Source organism: Neolamprologus brichardi, chromosome 2, assembly GCF_056152115.1.
Source record: "Neolamprologus brichardi isolate AB-2024 chromosome 2, ASM5615211v1, whole genome shotgun sequence".
NCBI classification, from domain to species: Eukaryota; Metazoa; Chordata; class Actinopteri; order Cichliformes; family Cichlidae; genus Neolamprologus; species Neolamprologus brichardi.
Window position 1 is genome coordinate 27831089 of NC_142105.1, and position 24172 is coordinate 27855260.

General features: G+C 41.0%; 1 protein-coding gene across 4 annotated transcripts; it reads right to left on the minus strand.

Moving 5' to 3' along the window:
* Positions 1-78: 78 nt before the first annotated feature.
* On the minus strand, positions 79-23699 carry jakmip1 (janus kinase and microtubule interacting protein 1). 4 transcript variants are annotated; one of them, XM_006781399.3, is made up of 23 exons: positions 23343-23699; positions 15363-15684; positions 14515-14847; positions 13918-14079; positions 12015-12227; positions 11213-11326; positions 10831-10977; positions 10416-10586; positions 9182-9241; positions 7782-7910; positions 7445-7573; positions 7197-7280; positions 6229-6291; positions 5259-5357; positions 4329-4430; positions 4161-4214; positions 3984-4049; positions 3118-3186; positions 2843-2920; positions 1698-1907; positions 553-618; positions 331-376; positions 79-235 (listed from the first exon to the last, which is right to left on the minus strand). In XM_006781399.3, the coding sequence occupies exons 2-23, from the start codon at positions 15516-15518 to the stop codon at positions 87-89; spliced, it is 2700 nt and encodes an 899-aa protein (XP_006781462.2). In that variant the 5' UTR covers positions 15519-15684; positions 23343-23699; the 3' UTR covers positions 79-86. The 4 variants fall into 4 exon arrangements, with proteins under 4 accessions (XP_006781462.2, XP_087706252.1, XP_006781463.2 ...); XM_006781400.3 differs by having other exon boundaries at positions 193-235; positions 331-407; XM_087850126.1 differs by lacking the exon at positions 1698-1907.
* Between the last annotated feature and the right edge of the window lie 473 nt (positions 23700-24172).

The window sequence follows — 24172 nt, forward strand, 5'->3', positions numbered from 1 at the left end:
TTTTATGTTCCAGGTCCAAGGATCACTATAACAGATGTTACTTATAAATAAATCTCACTTTCTTCTCATGTATATCTGGTTATTTATTACATTTTCAAATATGTTTGCATTCCAGTCTTCTGCAAAAGTGCACATTTATCAAAAAGGCCATAAGGTTTAGTTGAACTGTCTACAAATGCATAAAAAACAATTAGGTTTTGTCTCATCTTCGCTTGCCACCACAGCACCTTAACACCTAAGAAAAAGAAAAGAAAATTTGAACTCTTTCCTAAGAATTATTGGCAGGCATCAAAACTGTGCCGAATTCTAGTAATATACAGTTACTTCTACCTGATGTGGGTCCATGGGCATTTTCATTAAGGCCAAAGAATAAATGCTAAAGAGAAAAATAAAAAGAGGAACAAAAACTAAAGGAACACAAGAGGTTTAATCAACAGGTGAGGAAAGAGAGAGAAGAAAAAAGTGACAAAGAGTTTAGAAAACACCACCGCACAGAAGATGTCATTGATACCTTGCACTAATAAAAAAAACAAGTCAAATTTGAGTGTGTACCTTTTCCTCTATTTCCTTTATTTGTCTCTTTTGCAAGTCAATCCTGTCCTCCAGCTCTCTTATTCTCTGCAACAAAAAGACACAAGTGGTTAGCTCGTGGCCACGCGAAACACATCTGATTGATTCTGACACAATCATTTCCTCAGGTGCAACAACATTTCATTTCATTTCTTTATTTGTTTCACACATGGTTCAACAGGTAAGTTAGACTGCTATCAATCTATTCCTGCAGACACTCCAAATAGTCTTCTGACTTTCCCATCACGCCATACTGTCTCCATGGCAGCTGTTGGAATGAGCTGCCATGGCAACTGACGAGCAGATTTAACAGTGACACTGTTTGAGACTTAAAAGCTGAGTGGTTTCATCAGTGACTCGGTTCTTTGTTCCTAACATATTAGTTTAAATAGCTTTCCACTGTGAGTGCTCACTATACAGTACATAAATACAACTGAGGCAGGCAGGCATATTTTAAAACAAATACATGACATTTTGAAGTTAATATCCTGCGCAGCAAATCAATCTGAGGTGGAGGTGAATGCTCCAGTTAAATATCACTTCTTAACTACAGAGAAATTGGAACGAGTGTTAATAAAAGCCTCACTGTGGGGACTTATTTATAATAATAACTGTGGGGAGTTATTATTATAAAATATATCATAAATTAAATCAGATGCATTTCTCAGACCTGCAAACATGTTGATTTCTAATCGGTTCATTAGTTTGAGCATATTAATTAGTAAATACATTAAAAATGTGCAGTAAGTACGGTTAGAGGATATTTTGTTAGTGAGTTAGAGTACATGTAGTGTCATGTAGTCAATGGATAACACAATGCCAAAAGCCATGGGTAAAGTATCGAAAGGGCTGCTGAGTGGAGGGATACTGAAGGAGTCAGGGGATTCAGATCACAATGAAACACACAAACACTCACACAAATCCAAGGTCATTCTGTCTCATCTTTCCACTCACCCACTTTTACATATGCACTTACAGATAGAGTTACAGGTAGCACGTACAGGGATACTGCATCTTTTTCAAAGCACCAGAGATCTGGTGGGGTTAGAAGTTCCAGACAGGTACCAGGGGTCAGATTCAGGGAGGGCAGGACTCAACAACCTGACTGGGTTTGTTTTGAGCCTTACCTGCTGGGCCTGCTGTAGGAGCTCCATGCGCTCCTGTAAGATTTGACTGTCATACTGCCGGCTCTGCCGGAGAATCTGACGCCGCAGCTTGTCCACGGCTAGCCTCAGCTCCTCCCTCTGCCTGTCTGTCAGCGACTCAGCCACCGCCTGGCATGCCGGCTGCTCCTGCTGCAGAGCGCTATACAGCGTGGCCTCCAACTCCTCGATCCTCTGCACAGCCAGCCACATATACACACATACATGTATACACCCACACATACACACACGGACGTGCACATGCACATGCAGGAACGCACACAGGCATGCACAAGCACAAACAAGGGAATACACATATGCACACAAACACACAGACACATACACACAACACTGTGACCATGGCAGATATGGGGAACACTTTTCCACTTTACATTGAGGGCTATTCAACCTTGGTTTTTACATGGTCACTTGATTTGGTTAACAACACAAACTGTGCTTTTCTTTACACATTGTTCAAACAACAAATTCCAAGTAAGAACCAAGATCAGCCCAACACAATATCAAGTGGGACTATAAACACAAACCAACACCAAAACTGACCAAGTAAAATGGTTAGAATTATATGGCGAATGATCTAAGTGTTAACTTCTGTTATCTGGCTTCAGTCTAGTTAAATCAGTGGAAGTGGAGAATGCTTTAAGATTCATGCTTTTAAAATATATAATTAAAACCTTATTATTAAACTCACTCTTTTAACTTTCTCCTGAGCAACTCTAAATAGGATATTCATAAATGAATCATATCATACTTTCTCAAATCAAGAGAGAGTAAATCTGATCAAGGTTTAGGTCATAAACAAGTGGCCGTGTATCCCGGCCAACTGAGTGGCTAAGATTATCAAAATAATTTAGACTTCAGTGGTAAAAGATGCAGTATCCCAACGCAATGTAGCAAATTTTACCTTGATGGAGCATGTTGCATTTGTGATGGTTAACAGGGTCCTAGATGTTTATCTCATGCTGAAATGATAATGCTGCACCCCTGCATTCCTGAATTACTTTATCATCAGCCATTATAAGTAAAAAATATACACAATGGTAAGCAGTAGATATGTCTGTGTTTATATGCAGGTAAAAGCACGCTGCGTATTATTGCTCCAAGCTTCGTACCATGTAGGCTTGGTCCAAGGCCTGCTTCCTGTAGTCCAACTCCTCCTCAAGGAATCCTTTCTGCTTACTAAACAGCTCCTGCAATAAGATGTTAGAATCTATAATGCAGGGCTTGGTAGAAGGTAGCATGTTGTACATAGTAGTATAGTTATAATTACGTATTAGTCTTGATAAGTTCTTTGACATAATAACAACAGGAGACTATAATATTAACACACTGCTTTGAATATATTGTAGAAAGCTGAATTTTATGCATTTGTAAATAAGTTTCTCACCTTGTCATTTTCCAAGTCGATCATCTTCTGCGTGAGGGCAGCCTCAGTGCTGTCTATCTGCTTCAACCACTGCAGATGAAGACACAGAAAGGTGTGGGATTCACATTTTGCTTCTATAAGATTCATCTAAATCGTAACCGTAGCTTGCCTCCACCAGTGTGTGAATGCGAGAGTGAATGAATAGTGGCATTGTAAAGCGCTTTGGGTACCTTGAAAAGCGCTATATAAATCCAATCCATTAATATTATTATTATTATAAATTAAACAAAAATGAGTTAAATGAAATGTCCGTCTTTATCTTCTTCTTTTCTATCTCACCCCTTCTCTAGCATCTTCTTCTGTTGCACTGACCTTCTGCATATCCTCCTTCACCACCTCCATGACTCTTCTATGTGGTCATTCTCATTTATTTCGTGCCTGGCAGCTCGATCTTTATCATCCTTTTGTCCAATATATCAATCTGCACATGTCCAAATCATCTCAAGTTTGCCACTCTTACGGTGTCTTCCAATCATAGCAGAGCTAACAACAATCTGTTTTACTCTTGCTGCTATTCTTCTCTCACAAATCCCCCCTGACACTCAACTCCACCCACAACACTCTATCTGCACTCTCACCTTCACCTTGTGCACTGTCCATTGCTCGGGATGTTTAACCCAACCAAGGGGTGTGGCACAAACCAATGTACTCTTAGTACCAGCCCCATGCCTGGATAAATGGGGAGGGCTGCATCAGTGAGGGCATCCAGCATAAAATCCTTGCTATATTAAATATGCAGGCTTGAATGAAATGGATTTGCTGTGGTAACAGGGTGTTATAGCAATGTTTGTCCACTGTGTGTCAGTAAAGAGAAACTTTCCACTCACCTTTTCACAGAGTGAGATCACAGTCCCCGCTTGGATCACAGCCACCTGCTCTTCATTTCTGAGATTCTTTAGAAAATACAACATCGACAAAGACTCATTAGAAATTATAAGACTAAAGTGATTTTTTTACAGAGGCTTTTGGAGCTAAAGTTAAACTAACAGTGGGTTCGAACTCACCCCATTATCTCCCAGAATATCCAACTTCTTCATCAGTTCAGGAATGATTACATCCTGCACAAACCCCCAAAACCAAATCATCAAGGCTGTTATATTAACTGTGCAGGTATTCAAGAAAGCATATAGAAAAAAGGTTCTAGTTTGTTTGTTTTTTACTAGTGCATTCACCTTGACTCCCTCCTGGTGGCAGTAGCCTTGCAGGGCACTGCTACTGTTCTCAGGGAACGCAGACATGTGGAGATTGAGGGCAGGTGATCTGCGCTCCCTTTCCTATGTATGCAAACAATGTGTTAATATTCACACATAATGTCAGCTATGCAATTATTCATTGTACCACGGGCAGTTCTGATCAACAAAAGGAAAAATAAATGGTGGTGTAAGTCAATGACACTATGCAAAATGGCAGGGAATGAGGGATTTACTTACATGACAATGACAACATGATCAGGATCTGCCAAATGAGGGTGGTGAAAACCGATGGAAAAGGGATCAAAGAAACCAAGCCAACAGAATAACATGCTGAAACTCTAAATTAAGCCAGTGACGTGTCATTTTCCAACATTGAGATACAACTGCTATTTAAACTGATGGAGAGTGGACTCCATCAGGGTGATGGGACTTTAGAAATAAAAAATATCATCTTAATAGTATGGTATGCAAATTCTTTTTTCTTTTTTTTTTTAAAAAAGGAAACAAAAGCATAATTCCATGGGATCCGTCCTCATTTTGTTCATATACATCAACTTTCAAATTGTGAAAAATACAACAACAGAAAATTGGGATATGCATGCAAAAATGAGACAAAATGAGGAAAAATGGGAGTGGATGGTGAATTTAAATATATTTTTATTTACTTAAAAATTATATTCTTGACAAAACATTTCTTCATTGACAAAAATATTCAATTTCAGTAAAGGGTAAGGTACACAGCTGCCATGCAAAACAAGGAAACACAGATGCATACAGTGACGAACTGAGCAGTGTGTTTAAGGCTATGTCTGTCTGTCTGATGAGTCACTGTATATAGGTCTTGCGTCTGGAGCTGAGATTGTTGTTGTCACCTCCTGGTGACAGTATGATGTTGGCACAGTCTCTTACTTCCAGTTCAAGGACTCTGAATTCCAGCAGCTCATTTTGGTCCCGAGCATCCTGAACCTCAGCTTGCAGCCGGGACTCCGCCTGCTGCAGCGCACTCATCTGCAAACACAACAGATTCGTTACACGTACTAAACACTATGAAATGTTTCAAAGTCTTGTAAGTAAATATTGAGGACAGTGTCCAGGATGCCAAAAGTCTGTTCACTGTGCACAATATGTAATAGACTGTATAAAGAAGATGGACAAAGCCACTCTAGCTGCAATGCTTTGTCAGTTTCTTGCAATTTTGAAACCATATATAAAAATTGTGAGTGAATCTGACTGTGAAACTGAGAGGCACTGCACACTTGTACTGGCATCAATCAAATAGGCCCACTCTTACAAATAATATGTTTGAGGCTTATTTTCTTATTTTAATGTGGGCCAAAGTTTTGCAAAAGAACATAATTTTATATTAAAATAATTACCTAGTGATTAAGTCCATAACATCATCTGGAAATTGTTAACTTAGATCACTGATCAAGTGAGCTGAGGGTTATTTCCAATCGACTTCTATAAAGCCTGACTTATTTTTTGAGCCAAAGGATCTGCCCCCTCCTGGCCATTAGACAGAATGCAGACTTAAGGAACTGCATTGACTTTGCTTTCTGTGTCTATAACTACAAACTTTACAGCACATCTTTACAGCTGTTACTCTCATGCATACATTTTAAATTGTGTATTTACTTTTAGTTATCTTATAAATGTTATCAATTTTTGAATCAACTGAGAGTTACATAGATAATTATCTTTTAAACAGGTACATTAACTAACTCTGTCACTATTTTATCAGTAAAAGTTTTTATTCTGCTTATGTTTATACAAAATATAACGTTTTCAGAGGTGGTTAATAAAGAACACATCTGATCATGAAAATCAGGTATTACAACTAGTACTGAATACCTTGATATAGAAGGCTAATCTAATGTACCTTCTCACGCAGTTCCTGGTTGGTCCTGAGCAAGTACTGCTTCTCCTCTACCCACTTTGAATCCTGCCATAACAACCAAACACAACATGAGCGAGAAATGACACTGGCAGGAACAGAAGAGGATTTAAAGGATCTGCAATGACATAGTGTGATGAACAAAACTCCCATCCCTCAAACTAGCAGCTTAAAAGACACAAGCAAATGCAACACAGACACAAAAAAGATAGCACAGGGTGGCAGGAGCACAAGTTTATTGATGCAGACAAATGAAGCCCAATCAGATAACCAAAGCAAAAGAGCTGCAATCACAGGCAACAAGAGTTCACAGCAAGATGAGGACCAAATGGCAATCTGAGATGAAAAACAGCAGCAAAGCGAGTCAGAATACCAGCTGGATCAAGCTACAGTGGAACAGGCAACGTGCAGTAACTCAATGAAATGCTTCACAAAAAAGTAAACAATGTGTCCTGATATGAACTCATCATGATAAATTCAGTGATCCTCTCACTACTTTCTTTAAGCAAAAAATCACATCACATCCAGTGGTTTGGCTTACTTCTCAGACCAAGATGCCTTTCGTACACATCAAATAACCAAAATCAAGTTGTATTAAGTGAGTATTTTCATGTTTTAACAGAAAGTTATATACTACCACATGAAGATCTTATGTGTTAATCTATACAAAGCTAAAATGAATCAAGATGGTTGAAGTGTTTTATCTGTGATGAGTAACTCAGACACAAGTATTTAAAATAAAACACCATCATCGGTAAGGGTAGGCAGAGGGTGAAGGAGAGAATGCAGGCACAGCACTGACATCACACATGCAGGAAGTGACATCACAGGAATCTGCGGCAGACCTGGTCAGCAAAGCGCCAGCCAAGGAGCACAGCAGCCAGACAGACATGCAGGAGGCCCAGTGAGAGCAGGACCAGTGAGCTTCTGTCCCCATCCACTGTCTTTATTACCTGCCCCCGCTCAGCCAGGGCCTTCTCCAGATCCACGATCTTTGCCTGGCAGCTGCTGAGCTCCACCTGCAGCTGCTCACGGGTCTGTGGGCGGGGAAATGAGCCATCAGCGACTTAAATCCAAGTACAAAAGGAATGAACAGAACAGACTGAGAAAACCGTAATGAGGATCTATGCTCTAAATATTTTCTTGAATTGGAAGTTAGACTTGTACGTAGCACATTTGGAAGGTGGCAGCAGATACGAACCCTGGCCTCCCTTTCTGCATCCAGAGACCCCCCAGTCTGCTCCTGCAGGAGAGCGTAGGCCCGCTGAAGAGCCTGGTACTCTCTAGTGAGCTGACGAAAACGAAGCTCTGACTCCTCACGGGAAACGCTCTGCGATATCAAAGAGCGAATGTGTCAAATTAACACATAAAGCTTCGCCCTTTACTTTTTCATAATCACATATATTAATCTGTAAATTACTGTTAACTTTCCATCTCACTTTCTTCTGATTTATTAACTCAGGAATTATTTTCCACATCTTGCAGCTGTTTAAGATGTTAAGATATTTCTTTCAGTGGACACAAAAGGACTTTCCCACCTCTTCCAAGTCCTCCTCTGGAGTTGCAGGCGTGCGGTCAGTGAGGTCAGTGTTATAAGAGGTCAGTGAGGAGGTTTCAGAGTCTATCGACTCCTCATCAAATCCAAAATATGTCTCCACAACATGCCTCTGCAGAGAGCAGTGGAGGGGGGAAAAGGGTTAAATCAACCTCAGCTCTACACATATCTTATTCTGCGTATCAGCAGTTGGAAACAAAAACAATTATTATCCAGAACTATACTGCATCTGATTTCAGCTTAGAAAACTTTTAAACCATATATTGATGTCATCAAACCCAAAAGAAATCCAATTACGTTTGCAAAGTAAGAGGAAAAATGACTAAAAGTTCAAACTTTCAAAATCTAGACCCTGTCATTCAGTCAGTAATCTCATTTTAAACAACTTAGACTGAATGACTGCACTGACTGTTTACTTTTTTTTTTTGCTTTTAACTTTTCCAGACTCCAAAGTGCTTACCATCATGTTTATAAGTCATTTCCTGGCAACCAGAGAAATAAAGGCAGACCAGGGCACACAGGCAAATGAAAGAAGAGAAATAGAGGATAAAGAGGATGTACTCTGTCATGTTGCTGCCAGACCAAACAGTAAACTACAAATAATATCTTAAATATACATCTATCATATCTTCAAAAACACCAGTAGATCGAAAAACTGAAGTGCAGCCCATAAAGTACAACAGCTTTTTTTGTCACTCCTAAACAAAATCTAAAAAGCCGACAACAAAGACTCTGGTTACAATCAAACTCCTACGAAAAAAAACGGTCAGCGTCTGGGTTTGTCCTAAAAAGGAAAGCCAAATTTCCAGGTGCAAGTCCAAAAGCCAAGCTGCTGTGCCCCAATTCAGTGCTGAACCTGCCAAGCTAACAAACTGGTTCCAGGAAGAGAGGAGGAAGAAAATAAATGTCATGCATCTACAAACTCCTCCTCCTAGCAACATCGCAGACTCTAAAATGTCCCCTGATGTATTAGCCCAAACATGCACACACAAGTACTTAGCAATTATTTCTTTCAAACTCTGTCACGTCAGCCAATTAGATATCGTCATCCCTTTAAGCCCTTTTGCACAGATAAAAGCATGAAATGCTGCACACAGCTTGCAGTTTCTAGTAACACTATCTAATAAAGGCCAAAAATATACTCACATAAAAAAATCTATAATAAAAAAAACCCAAAACAAATAATTCTCAACTAGCTGCGTGTATGCTCACTGTGATGGTCCCAGCAGTGAGGGATGGTGTCATAATTGTCCCCTGAGCCCAATTAAACACAAGCACACAAGTGAAAACAATGCTCAAGGATCAGTCAACCACAGATAGGGAAGGTGCTTAGTTACACACCACTGGATTAACAGATGTGTAAAAACACTGATGAAAACTCACTTTCGGCAGCTTGAAAGGTTTCTTCCTGTTCTTTTTGCTCATCACCAATCGATCACGTTCCTAAAGACACAACAGATGAACATTTTAAAATTCTGACCCTTAAGAGAGCAATCGGAGGCATCTGTGGCGGCACGGGATTCACATTGCTCAATCAAAACGTTACCTGCCATCATAAAAAATGTTTTGTTCAGCAGAGTCTAATTTAGTTACATTTCTTTTCTATATTTCAAATTAAATAAAGTCACAGCATTAAACTGTAAATTCGAGAATTTAGCAGCTTCTAATAACTCAAGCTGTCAGACTGACAGTGTCAGTGAATGTAAAGAAGATAAGAGGGGAAACATAGGCAAAAACTAAAGACTAGGCCATTCTTCTCAAGGTTTTTTGTTTGTTTTTTTTAAAAAGCATATAACCATTGATCCTTCTGACATGTATAAGTTGCTCCCCTGATCCAGAGGGGTCAAAAACACAGAGAGAAGCATAATGTTTCAGGGTTAGTACTGTCACAATAAACGTCCCCCTTCTAGCCATGGCAATGCAGATGATTTTATTATGTATTTGTATATTGTTATTGGCACACTTTTTAAAAAATCCACTGACATATTATGGATAAAATATAAAGACAAAAACCTTTATACGCTTCCACACATGAAAAATGATATTATCATTTGCAGAGCCAGAACTGTTTGCTGATTTGTCGGCATCGGCACTCAATATAGGCCGATTAATTTAAAAAGTAAAGACGGGACAGAAGAGCAATGTGGAGTGCTGATGTTGCACAGTTTGTACACCAGAGGGCAAGTTGACTGTGGGAAATAAAAATGCTTGGAACAGGTTTAACATAGCAACCAGCTGATCCAAACAGAACAAGCAGAGCTTAAATGAGTAAATAAATAACTACAGATAAGAAATATTATGTAAATCTGTTCATGTTTCATGTGTCTGAAAGAAAAAGAAAAAAAAAGATTTTCAGCTGATATAATGGAATGAATATACGATTTTAAATCACTGAATATCAATATCGTTACTTCTCTTAATACTCCTGCATTTGTCGGGGTGTAATATTATACCTACAATAATAATCTTGTGCCATAATGTATTGCCAATACATTAAGAGATATTATAGTGAGAGCTATCTAAAAACATCTAACAGACGAGCTGACAGAGTAATGTTATCTGAGTATATACTGTTGTATGACCTTATGTGTTAACAGGCATGTAACCCTGTCCTGACCTGCGTGAGCTCATCAATGATGCCGCGTTGCTCAGCAACTTGCAGCTTGAGGAACTCTACTTCCTGTTCCTCATGGGCGTGGGTCAGGTCGGTCAGGGAGCTTGGTCGCTTCATCTGGGCCTGAACGGACTGCTGCTGTGATGGTGGCCGAGAGGAGGAAGCTTTCTCCTTCTGTAGGAGGAAAACAGACGGAGACAAGACTAATTATTTTTCATGCTATTCATCAAATGACCAGCAGAGGTCCTCTTTCCTTCAGAGAGCCCTAAAAACCATAAAACGTCTTGACTAGACTAGATAAAACTATAATATCTACTACATCCTATTACTACTTTTTGATTTTATCTTCGGGTATTAAAAAAAGAGGGAGTTAAGAGTCACCAGAAGATGTTTAGGAAGACATGTTGGTTGCACTTACCATCTCAGCATTCTCACGGCTCAGGTTCTTGAGTTTCTCCTCCATGCGCTGCAGTGTTTGCAGGAGGTCATCATTTTTCTTGGACAGCCGCTTATTCTTCTCAAACATGGGCTTCATTTGGCTCTCTGCCTCTCGCACCCGTTTCAACTGAACAGAGGAAGGAAACAGGGAGGGGGACGTTGTAATCTTAAGTGTCGCCACAGAATTTCCAGCTTGACTAGGACAGTCAACATCAACAGTGAGGAAGTTAGGAAATATTCGGATTCAAGTTTCTTCGACATCCATACTCTTCATGGTGTCTAAACTTATGCGAATTATAATTTAAAAAATGTCTGCATGTATAATTGTATGTTTATAATGACTGCACACGTGTGTTTCTCACTAGTTCATTCCTCTCATCGGCCAGTAGTGCATTTCTGTCCTCCAGTTTCCTGATGACTGAGTGGAGCTCTGCAATCTTCAACTGGAACCTCCTCATGTCACGCTCCTCCAACTCCTGTGAAGCCGTGGGGAGAGGAGAAGAGGAGGAGGAAGACAACAACTGAAAAAGGGAGTACATGCGGGCAGGCATGCAGGTAATGGAGACGGACAGTAAAAAGGAGGTGATGGCAAGAAAGATGATTTGGCTGTTCACAGAGTGAATGTGTATGTTAAGTACAGTAACCATGTGATTTATGAACTGGTAAATTGACTGGTACTTAAGTAACGCCTTTCTAGTCAGATGAGCACTCAAAGCACTATCTACTACATCTCTCATGCACCCAGTCACACATTTATACAGCGCTATTTATATATAATGTTTGTCTGTAAAGGCAACTTAAGTATTCCTTCAAAATTGATTTTGTGGCGTTGGCTGGAATCAGGAAAAAGCTGCAGAAACAACAACGTATATTAAATTCTCCATGTACGGCTCACAGATTCACAGATGTGCCAATTTCACTTTTTAACTCTATGGCATCTGTTATTAATATCAATATTATCAATTGCACTACAAAATCACAATTCCACTGTGATTTTTTTTATCACTTATTTTTCTTTAAAAGCTCCTCACCAGAAATACCTCACATTGTGCTTACTTTGTATAAAATTTGTAATATAAAATATAATATAAAATATTTGTAAATATGGGAAATTTTCAGAACATATAAAAATATCTTAAGCATAAAATACTGACACTTGTATACCTGGTTGTTGAGCAAGTCTGGGTTTTCTCCTAGTCCAGGCACCACTTCTCTCTTCGGGCTACCATGGTTGTGTCTCTCGGCTTCTCGTACCTGACCCAGCTGCTCATCCAGGGCTTCCTTTTGGAGCTGAAGCTTCTGGGCATAACCAGCCTGTAACCCCAGCTCCCTCTCCAGAGCGCACACCACCCGGTCCTTTGCCTTCAACTCATCCATCTAAAGGAGTGAAACAGAACTAGATTATAGTCGTTATAAGGAGTTAGTAAATAGGTTTTACGTCTAACTGACTTAACTTTTTAAGACCTTTTCCAGTCTTTTCTTTTTCTATTACTCATGTTATTTATTTTTATTTTACTAGTTTATTAATGTTTTTTTTCTGTTTACACTTTATTGTCCCTCCACTGCGGTTATACCAGAATGAATCAAAAGGGGAACCCTCTCACTCACCACACATCACAAACTCACATGTAAACCACCTCTCAACTCTCATTTATCATCTTTATCTAAGCAGCTGGAGTCCATCTCTTGTCTTATTCTGTCTGGTCTTATTTTTCAAAATAAAGCACTGAAAATATTGTTCTTATTGTCTACAAAAGTGCAGAGATTTCTGAGAAGCAGCAGAAAACTCAGCTTCGATTAAATCTAATCATTTCACTCGTTTCACCTCCAATATGTGAATATTAGTTCATATGTACAATGTTCTTCTTTATAATTTATGTATGTACATTGTGCACTGCTTCAGTGTAAGATGGCGTTTGCTGAAAGCTGAACAGGAGACTAACAGTGTTTTTGCTTTTGTAACACTCTGCTTTAGGTTTGATTAATTTATAAGCCTCTGTTCTTGCTCTGCATTCATGCAACCCCTCCTGACAGTTGTTACCACCTCTACTTCCCTCCGTATTTTGTTCTTTAATGCCGGTATTTCCTGCACCGCCTGCTCCCCATCAATAAGCCGTGCTTTACTCTTTGAGTTTCCTCACTCAAGCATTCCTTTACTAACAACAACGCCTGTTACTGTAGCCCTCCTGTATGTAATAGGGTAAATCAGTAACTGCAGCAGGTACACAGACATTTATACTTGCAGATAGCACCACATGGTCAAGACAGACATTGCGGCAATTAGCTCCTAACCTGCATGCTACATCAGTGAGATAAGCCCCGAGCTGGAAGTGAACTTTAGTAGAAGGAAACCAATCTGTGTAATCTGTGTCTGTGTGTGTGTGGGTGGGTGGGTGTGTGAATGTGTGTGTTATTCAATGATCTGGACAGACGGGGACTACAGAGTTAACAGCTGCTGGGTTCGTGAAGCTAATCTATCACAGGCATAACATGCTTAGTTTATGATGCAGTGTAAGATGTGTCTGCTTATTGCACACAGTACACCTCCCTGTTTTTGCACTTCACTAATAATTAGCTCCTTGTGATGCACATAAAGAGGCACGTTTAATCTCCAACTATAAAATCAGTGATAACAGGGAGGACTATTACACTTTTAATACCCCAATAACACTTTCTTAATCAGCTTCTTAGCAACAGAGCACAACATAAACCTCTATTTACCTGAAAAAAAGTTAAAGCTTATGTAAAGGTAGATTTTTGTGCCTGTGTCTTTAAACCAACAGGATTTAAAAACAATGAGGAAAGTTGTGAGGCCGATCTGCTCTGGTTTTTTAGTATTTAATACTTAAGGGTGATTATTTATTGCTTAATTAATCATGAATAATGGAGTTATTTGATTAATACTGGGCTTTGTGATTATGATGTTGCCAATTGAAATTCAATTTAAAGTTAAACTTAATTCATCTTGGCTTGACAGTTAAGTGGATTCTGATAAATTACTTTTAGAAAATACTTTTTGTCACCAGCAAATATACCTTCACCAGGCTTATTATTTATGTGTTCTCACCAGCCGGCGGATGTCTTTCTCACAGTCGCGTTTAATGCGGTGCACCTCGTCCTGGTGCTGTTGGTAGGCTGTGCGGAGATCAGCTGCTTTGGCTTTATCAGCCTGAAGAGCGTTTGCATGAGCCTCGTCGGCTTGCTTCCGAGCCATTTTCTGCTCCTGAATCTGAAATGGCCCCATGCACACATTTTAAGATTTATATACACAAAAACAACAAAAAGAACATCAGCTGTGTATTTGTAAATACTTGCCCTTGTCCTATTAATAAGTTTAATGACAGATCTAGGCATCTAGGTAGGCTACAGTGAAACAATAGGTTGGCAACAGGCTTTTCCACCCTGCTTCCTGTTTTTCAGGACCAAATTACAAAAGTGTGCATAGTCCCACAAAAACACAGACACACACACACACACACACACACACACACACACACACATACATAAAAAGGGTGTTTAAACACAAAGTGCACTCGAAAATCAAGTCTGCAATACTCATTTTACAACTTTGTTAGATCATCATATACCCTATACATGTTCTACTTTCCACAATCTGACATGTGAAAAAGTTATACTTGTCACCCCTGTACCTACTAAAACCTACCTCCTGCTGGAGCTTAATTCTCTCCCCATCAAAGGCTCTCCTGGCTTCCTCCCTAGCCTCTGCAAGAAGGGCATTTTTGAGCTTGTCAGCAGCTCCATCTCTCAGTGCATTCACAAGACCCTGCAGCCTCTGAACCTCAGTATCCCGGATCTTGATTGTTCTAGCCAGCTCGGCTTCATGCTGCCGTGCCAGAGTCTCCCGTATGGCAGCGATTTCACGTAGCTTTTCTTCATGGAGTTTGGCACGCAGGTCAGTGAGCGCTACCGCATGCTTGTGTTGCTCAAGTTCGCGAGCCTGCCGCTGCTCCTGGAGCCGCTCGCGGAGTTTGCATACCTGACAGAAGGACATAATGCAGAATATAGATTAGAGTACCCCTGACAAGTAGCCATCAGTATTTAAATAAAGTTTGTCCTGACTCTATTGTGCATATTTCCATATTTTTACTCTAAGTCCTGGCAGACTAAAACAAACTAGCCACGAGGGATGGAGAGATAAGCACAGAGGAGGTTTGTGTGTCAGTGAGCAGACTGGAGTAATAAACTGCCTGGAGACCTTTTTTAAGAAAAAGAAAAAAAAGAAGTATATGTATTCTGTTGCCTCACAGCAACAGAATAGCCAAACTGCACGCCAGGTAACCCTACTGTCCTATTAGAGATATTGCTTCTTTATAAGTGTGCTTACATGCTTTTAAACATTGGTTGCAAATAATTTATAAATAAAACTGGCAACCATTTCTATCCTCTGTTTCTGCTGAGATGGTGAAATAGGGGACGACTTCTCAACCACATTTATTAACTTTAAACGCATGTTCTCAGCTTCTTCCACCTCCTCTTCTTCCTCACCCTCACCTTCCCGCGCTCCTGCTGTAGCTCTATCTGAAGGTCCATGATCTTGCTCCTCAGTTCCTCATTGGTGGCCGGCACCGAATCAGCCATCACCTCCGATTTCTCCGGCTTCCGTCCCTTCTTAGACGGTTGAGCCGATGGGGGTGTGGTTGATGACATAGCACTCGAGCCGCCCAGTCGGGACGGACATAGAGTGCAGGGTGTGATAAAATTGAGGAGAAAATCAGTCGCTGCTCCTCCTCCCTACAAGGCCCTGCATCATCATCATCATCATCAGGACGTTGAAAAGTCTACATTGTTGCTAAAGGTTGCACACAGTTTCTACCTGAGAGAGAGACAGACAAGCAGAGAGGAAAAAAAGAAAAAGTGGAAAAAAAAGGTTGAGTCAGGGTTAAAATCTGGGTTACACAGAACTACTCAGTACAATACTCCGGGGCTAAGCAACCAAATAATGACGTAATATAGCCTGGGGAACACAGACTATTTTGGGGAATAACATTTGCACTCTCGTCTGCCACCCTTTTCTCTCCAACATATACACATGGGCCATTTATCACCATCCTGGGCTGCAGTCCCTGGGTTGTACTTAGCAGCTCCACAGTGCATGAAAAAGTGTCTGGCTATCAAAGTTTCAGCATCTCACAGTAGCCTTCTTCCTTTCTGTAGATTAAGAAATCTCTTCTTTGCTTTCACGAGTCTTCAGGCTGCAGCTCCCATAAATCTTTCCTACCTGTTCTAAACTAATGACATATCACTACTTTTTCATCACTAATTTGACTATTACCAAAACACTCACACAGTGCTCTAATGGCGTTACAATTCACTAATTTCACCTCGTCCATGTCTGCCTGCCTTTCTATTGCTTTCTTCTTGTCTTCCCATTATTGAATAGATTATTGTTTTAAGCAGATATCTTCATGTTGTCTTGCCAAATATAGGCAGAAGCTGCTTGCATTACTGTCATTTGATTCCTCCGCTATATTCACAGCACAATATAAGAGCCTCAAAGTCTCCTTTCACTCCCTAAACATACAGGATATATTAGAATAGGACAGTCACTAACATTATTTTCGGATTACAGGAGCCACAATGTCACATCTTGATTGAAAATGTGATTATTAAATAATCAAATTAGCTTTTCAAATCAAATATCACCTTTGGCTAAACTGCAAAAAAAAAGCGAGGCATACAGAAATAAACATCAGCGAATTTTAATTAACGACTGAATATCTCTTATACTCCTACTCACTAACCAAGGCCAGGTTACGATAGCAGCTATTTTATTTGCATATTTTGTTACAGATGTGTTACAGTGGCACACATCCTCTGAGCTGAAAGCGGACTCCTCTAATCTCTTCTCAGAGTGGATTGTAACCCAGTAACCTTCCAGTCATTCTGCTAACTATTAAATAAATAATGCAACAATGAGGAAGCTGGAGCATTAAGACCGCAGGTGCCTCCATCTTTCTCTACGTACACATTGCCCCGCATTCATACAACGTACACAGATGGCAGAAATAGTTACCAAGGCAACACTTGCTCTCAAAAACGCCTCTCATAGCAAAGGATGATGGGAAGAAGGAGCCTCACGGTGGATGTGAAAAGCATACAGTTCATTATTTGTATAGAAGCTTCAGATTTAAAAAAAAGAATACGTAAGTGCATACATGGTTTTGTTATCTGGTTGCATCTTTGAGACGAGGTTGACTGAGAGACAGAAATGCGTCGATGCTGGAGGGCGAGGAAGCTTTCTTCCACATGAATTTTTACACAGTGTGCACAGATGAATGCTGGGAACCAGTGGGGGCAGGGAGGGAAGGGAAACGGAATAACAGAGAAAAGGTGGAAGATTAAACCTACAGTAGAGGTAAAGCAGTAAAACAGGAAGGAAATTGCATACTTCTACAAAAGAAAACTAGCTCTTACTCAACTCCCCTCTGTCCCCTTAAACTCCCCACCCCCTCTTCATCTATCCAGCCTTACATAAGGGCATGGCGATGTTACTGATCTCACACTTATTCACACAGACAGAGAAAGCAATAGAGGGAGGTCATTCACAGACAGTCTTAAACTGAACAATTAGGGACAGATACAGCTGACACATATTCACACAGCCACCAAAAGTCCTCTACCCCATTCACAATAGTAACAAACGTGTATTTATTTGCAGTAGCGCAACAGACAACTGACACACAGGCAAGTGAGGTGGAAACGTGCACGTATAATTTATGTGCAGTTTCTGTGCAAACAACAATAAATGGCTTCAGCACACTTTCTACTGTTTTCAGCATGTTTATGCATGTCAGTGTTGTTATCAAAAACCAGGTGTGCCACAGCTGAAATGGCTGAGAGGCATGACATATGGTTTCCCTGTTTTTTTCTTCTTATTTTAAGGAAGCACAGATAGACCCATAAGCACATATCACGCTTGACTGTTCGTGTACACTGAGTTAGTGTAAACAGGAAGCCGAGGGTTCGTTGCTTGTCAAAAATACTACAGAGGAAGAAGCACACGACATAAAGCGAGATCAGAGATTTCTTTGCCTCGATCAATGATGAGATGAGATTGCGTAACGTCATAGCAGCAGAAAACACAGATCTACTTATCTGCCGCTTTATTAGGTACATTTTGCTAGTACTGCACTGTACCCCTTCTGGCTTCAGAAATGCATACATTTTTTGTGGTATAGATTCAACAAGCTGCCAGAAACATTCCTATGGAATTTGGTCCATATTGGCATGATAGATCACACAGTTGCTGTAGATTTGGTAGCTAAACATCCATGATGTGAATCTCATGTTCCAGGACATCCCGAAGGTGCCGTATTAGATTGAAATCTGGTGACTGCGGAGGCCATATGAATACAGTGAACTAACTGTTCAAGAAACACGATAATGTTTGATTAGTGCTATGTGACATGGCGTGTTTTTAGTGTGCCATCCTGTTGTTATGCTGGAGGAAGCACTGTGGTCATAAAGGGATTGACATGGTCAGCAACAATATTCAGATAGCCTGTTGGATTAAAACAGTACTCAGCTGGTAGTAAGGGGCCCAAAGTGTGCCAAGAAAATATCCCTCACACCATTATACAACCATCGTTGAATCTTTCATACAAGGGACGATAGAGCCATGCTTTCATGTTGTTTATGGTAACCTGAATGTTGCAGCGGAAATCAAGATTCATGAGAACAGGCAATGTTTTTCTAACCTTCTAATGTCCACCTTTGGTGAGCCAGTAAAAACTGTAACCTCTTGATCTTAAGGAGCACCAGCCAATCCCAGAGGAAATTATGTAAAGACTACATGGTTTGGTCTTCTTCTTCTGTAGTACATATGCTTCAAAATTAAATGTGTTCTGCATTCAGAGATGCTCTTCATCACACCTTGCTTGTAACAAGGAGTTATTTGACTTCTATCAGCTATCAGCTTTAAAGCAGTCTGACTATTCTCCTCTGACGTTTGACAATAACAAGCCATTTTTGCCCAGAGGACTGCTGCTCACTGGATATTTTCTGAGCCATTCTTTGTAAATGCTGTCTGGGAAAATCCCAGTAGATTAGCAGTTTCTGAAATACTGAATTACCCACACGTAGAATAATTAAAAGTTTGTGACCACAGATATGGTATTTTATATTGTTTTTGTGACTCACACAACTCAGGAAATGCAGGAAAAAAAACAGGCATCTCTGCTCAGAATTTCCAAAGGTCTGATGAACATGGTTGATGTAATAATAAACCATAAAGTGTACCTAATAAGTTGAGTGTGTATCTTACAAATACTAAGCCAAGATTTCACCTGAGTCTAAAATATTTGTGCAGCAACTACAAGACATCTGCCACCCACAGTTGCCACAAAGCCTTCTGGAGCCACATCATGTTCCCAAGCTGGCAGCCAGGCGCTAAATCTCAAAGTTTTATAGATCATTGAAAGCCAGGAATGTTATATGTGAAACTGGAAAATTTTATAGGGGCACCGAGAAGCTAAGAACCACCTTTAATGTTCCCAGGAGCAAACAAAAACCAGCAAAGATCGTAGACCTTAAATTACCTCGTCCACTCTAAGTGTAAACTGTTTGTGTAGCTTACACTGTGATGGAAAAGGAAGCAAAACCCTTCAACAAGAGAATTCACCAGACAAAATTAACAGATTTGTCTTCAATATCTATATTTAGCTAATATAAACCCACATTCATTCTGAATAAAAATGTCACTATGACTCATGACTTCAATCATAAGTCATATTTTGCAACACGTTATATGAACTGAACAATAAATCAACAAAAAACTACCTTCAAGGCCTTTTTAAGTGCAGTGAATGTAGCTCTGAGATCATCATCTTGAGCTAAATCACTATACTATAACTACAAAAAGAAAAAAATTCCAAATGAGGAAATGTTTTAGACTGTAAGATAATAACTATCGTGGCTCAAGAGTTGGGTGTTCGTCTTGTAATCGGAAGGTTGCCGGTTCAATCCCTGGCTCGGACAGTCTCGGTCGTTGTGTCCTTGGGCAAGACACTTCACCTACCGCCTACTGGTGATGGCCACAGGGGCCGATGGCGCGATATGGCAGCCTGGCTTCTGTCAGTCTGCCCCAGGGCAGCTGTGGCTACAACTGTAGCTTGCCTTCACCAGTGTATGAATGTGAGAGTGAATGAATAGTGGTATTGTAAAGCGCTTTGAGGGTCCCGAAAAATATAAATGCAATCCATTATCATTATTATTAAAATAACAAGTAAATAAAATTAAAACTGTGTGACATGCCAAAACTTTGCAGCATCATCTTTTGGGGGAAGGGATTACCCTTATTAATTGTTATATGTGTTGTTGTGTCACTAATTATCTTCTTCTCTCTAATTACCTGCTTTATAGCTCCTAGGGACTTTGTTAAGAGTTACATTTGAATTAACCCGTCCATTTAAAGCAGTGGTTCTCAAACTGTGGGGTGGGCCCCCCTGGTGGGATGTGGAGCCACTCCGGGTAAGGTGAGGATGATTACGGGAAAAAAAATATGGAATTAACTGTTGAATTGAGAGTGGCAGAGTTTTCATTGTTGCCATAATGGCTTTTTTTTAAAAATGGATGAGAGGGAGCAGTTCTGACTGAACACTGCTCACTCGTTGACTGGTCAGCAAGTCGTCAGCCAATGAACCATGGATAATGCTCTTTTTTCAAACAGTATGAGCAAGATTTACAAACAGACACAATTTTTAGTTAAACATGACCCCAAATGAGCAACTGATTCTTTAGTTTTCCCATAGACTTGCATACAACACGAAGTTCTTTTTGCAACCCCAGATAACGCCATCTGGTGGCCTTCAGATAGAATGCAGGTTTGAAGCACTTCCGCAATAGCGTCTTTTTTTTTTTTTTTCAGCCGAAAGCTACGCCCGTGTTTTATACCATCCATGGCCTTAACTCTTTTCAACTTCTGAGGTCAGGCATGCCAGAAAAAGTTTGAGAACCACAGGTTTAAAAGAAGTGTTTGGATTCCTTGGTGCATATTTGCCTTACACATGTACGATTGCTTTGGTCTGAGATCTGGGCAAGACATAAACTTAGTCAGGTTATGTCTGGTGTAAAATCTGTGCCAAATCAATGTGGCTCCATCCACTGTAGTGACCCCAGGGGAAATAAGAGAGGAGCGGAAAGGACTTGCAATAAAGCTGTTCTCAACTGCCATATGAAAAACTAAGGTTGCAGACATATACAATTGTTTTAACATACTAATGACTTCACAACTGTCGCTTTTGTATTAATCTTTGAATTTGTTGCAATTACAGCTCGGGAGCCAATCATAATATCAGTGGTTCAATCTCAATCCCAGGTGTCAAAGTGTCCTTTGCCGAGATACGAAACCCCAATTCATCCTTTCTAGTGTCAGTGTGCATCTGACAGATAAAAAGCACTTATAGTGAAGTGCTGTATGCATGAATGTGTAACAGTAATGCACTTTAATAGTTAACTTTTTTACTTGAGCAGACATTCTGAGTGAACACAAGCTTATTACACACTAACAGATGAATCTACTCAAAGCCTGACAGATCACCCATGCTTACCGAGGGTTAAACATTAAGTACACTTTACAGCAACATAAAGGCCCAATAAATACATAAGCAAATAGGAGCTCAAACACTGACTCCTTGTTCCTCTTTCCAAGTTTAAAAAAAAAATCAACACTGAGGGTGTGGACAGGCTAATATGCTGTATCTTATTTACACTGCATATTGGTTACAACACCTAGGCCTATACACAGAAACAAGCCTCCTCACTGCAGTCATCAGCAGAGTGTAGACTGTCAGAACAAGGCTGGCCATGATCCAGACACCCCTCCACAGTCTGCACACACACACACACACTCTGCTGTCTAGAGATTCACTTAAGATACACTGTAAAGATCCCATCGAGAGGCCGAGTAACCCAGCCAAGAGCAACACTAGTTGAGCATATGACCTAAAAGCTACTATGACAGGAGAATGACTACAAGTTACTGACCCCAATGACTAGTCAACCCAAACACACAAACAATAGTCTCTCTCTCACTGTGTCACATACACATACCTTGTACTGCTGGTTTATTGCACAGGCTCTGGTCTTTGGTGTCTATTAATGTGTTAACATAGTGTAATTATCATTGCTGACAGCTTTCAGCCTCTCTGTGTACCTATATGAGTATGTATGCTTTTGCATGCATGGTTGCGCTTTAGCAGTGATACCCTCATCCCGCTCCAGACCGGCATTGCAACACAATAAGAATGAGGAAAGTGCAGCAGATAAGGAAAGAGAGCGTTATACACATGAGAATAACAGAGCACTGGGATTATTCTGGTAGCAGGCTGTCACTCAGCACATTACACTGAGGAAGGCAGAGATATGGAGAAAGCAATAGGATTATGAATGAAGTATTAGTGTACAAATTAAGTTATAGAAAGGGAAGGAAAGAGAGGGGGAAACAGTGACGTACACTGGGGTCCCAGGAAATGTAATTGCTAAATCTAACAGAGCAGACCAAAATATCAGTAGACAGATCTGTATTTTGCAATATGATGATACTTTAATTCCACTTTTCTGGGCTGAGTTAACCAGCTCATAAGGGAGGCATCACAATGTAGATCCCTGCTTTTGATCAAACACAAGTGAGTGTGCAACACATGCTGGGTGTCCACTCGGGCAAATTTACGAGCCTCTGGGGCCGCCTGCTACAGCAGCAGCAGCAAAACTGTTATGACAGACAGAGCCTGAGAAACACAACATGCATGGTAGTGGGCTGCCTGGGCAGAGGAATATGCCGGAGATCATGGTCTAATGCGATGTCACCGGCCCTCTAATGAGCTGTCAAATAGGAGATTAAAGGGTAGACTACCGCCGGGTGGGAGGGTTTTTACACTGCTGAAAACCTGTTTGTCCGGCTAGCCAACCACACCCCACGGCGAGAGCCTGCTGCTGCTGCTGCTGCAGCATCATCATCCTCCTCCTCCGGCCAGGACGGCTGTCCTTGCACTCAGAGCTGCACGGTGTTATGTGTTGATGTTTTTTCAGCAAACACGGCCACGGTGCTCTTGTGCTGGTGTGAGCACAAACTAATCTGGTCTAAATATTTCACCAGAGGCCTCTCTTGTTCCGGGAAGATAATGTAACAGCTCTGATGATATGAAGGGGGGGCAGCAAAAACAGTTGAATGTTAATCGCCCGTTATCATCGAGGTTCACGCTTCCTCTTTGGCTAGCTGGCAGAGTGGGACAGCGGTGTCATATCGGTTCAGCATTCAACCACAAACACAATATTCACATCTCCACAAGAAGCTTGGCAGTTACTGTCGGCAGGCTGAACTCACATCGAAAGCCAGAAATGATGAGGTCCAGACGGTGCCTGTCTGTCCGTTACTGCTGCACCGTTAGCGGATGTGTCACAGGAGCTAGCCGCCTGTCAGTCAACAAACCACACGCTAGAAGTTCCCCGGCTTTGCAAAGCGAACAAACTCACCTGAAATAGGAGGTCAACGGCGGTCACAAGTGGCCCGAGGCTTGTGAACGTCTCTGCCCAATCTGCTTCACATGCAGGAAGGGAGGCTGGGCTTCGCTTCGCTGTGGAGGGCTCAATGAACTCACCTCTCCCGCCTCCTCAACACCCCGGGCTCCGCTAACTGCCGACAGCCGACCCCTTTAGAAACTTTCCTCCCCGGATATCAGATATTTTAGAGCAGCTAACGCAAAGGCTGAAGCTTCGTAATAACATGACCCTCATCAGCTCCAGCCTTCTCCTCCTCTTGCGCTGCACGTTGACATTTTCCTCCACGCCCACACACACATACACACACGTTAAAACGCGCGCGCTACGTCATCCGCTCCTGTGCATTTCATCCACATGACTGAATTATTAAATAAATAAATGAAACGATTCCAGTGCCGTGAACATATGCATGTGTGTGTGTGTGTTTGGGAGGAGGGCGGCGTCGCCGGTAGCGTGATAGTAGCGCGACACCTGACTGCGTGTTCAAGAATGACACCGCGCGCGGTAATTGCGTGGACTTGTACGTCCATGCGCAGCCGGTGTTCAGGAGCCAGACGCAGGGTGGTGTCGGGAACGTGCAGTGTCCTGTACAAACTGCCTCTACTTTGTCTTTATAAGGCGGATGTGACTCGTGCGCTTTAATCCTGGGAACTGATTTACAAACACAAGTATTTAACAAACATATTCTCTATTTACCATAGCAATGTGTCGTGCTGAAACAAGCCCCTATCTTTGCATAACTGGTTTTGAAAAGGTCCTTCTCAAGAAAGATATCTGTTCCCCATCACTTCCAAATATTATTC

Excerpts from the sequence above, each read along its gene's own strand:
- jakmip1 (XM_006781399.3), bottom strand. The coding sequence starts at position 15,518 with ATGTCATCAACCACACCCCCATCGGCTCAACCGTCTAAGAAGGGACGG. Across the intron at positions 9,242-10,415 it reads TCATTGATGAGCTCACGCAG|GAACGTGATCGATTGGTGAT; the intron begins GTCAGGACAGGG and ends TTGTGTCTTTAG. Across the intron at positions 619-1,697 it reads TCCTACAGCAGGCCCAGCAG|AGAATAAGAGAGCTGGAGGA; the intron begins GTAAGGCTCAAA and ends TTTTTGTTGCAG.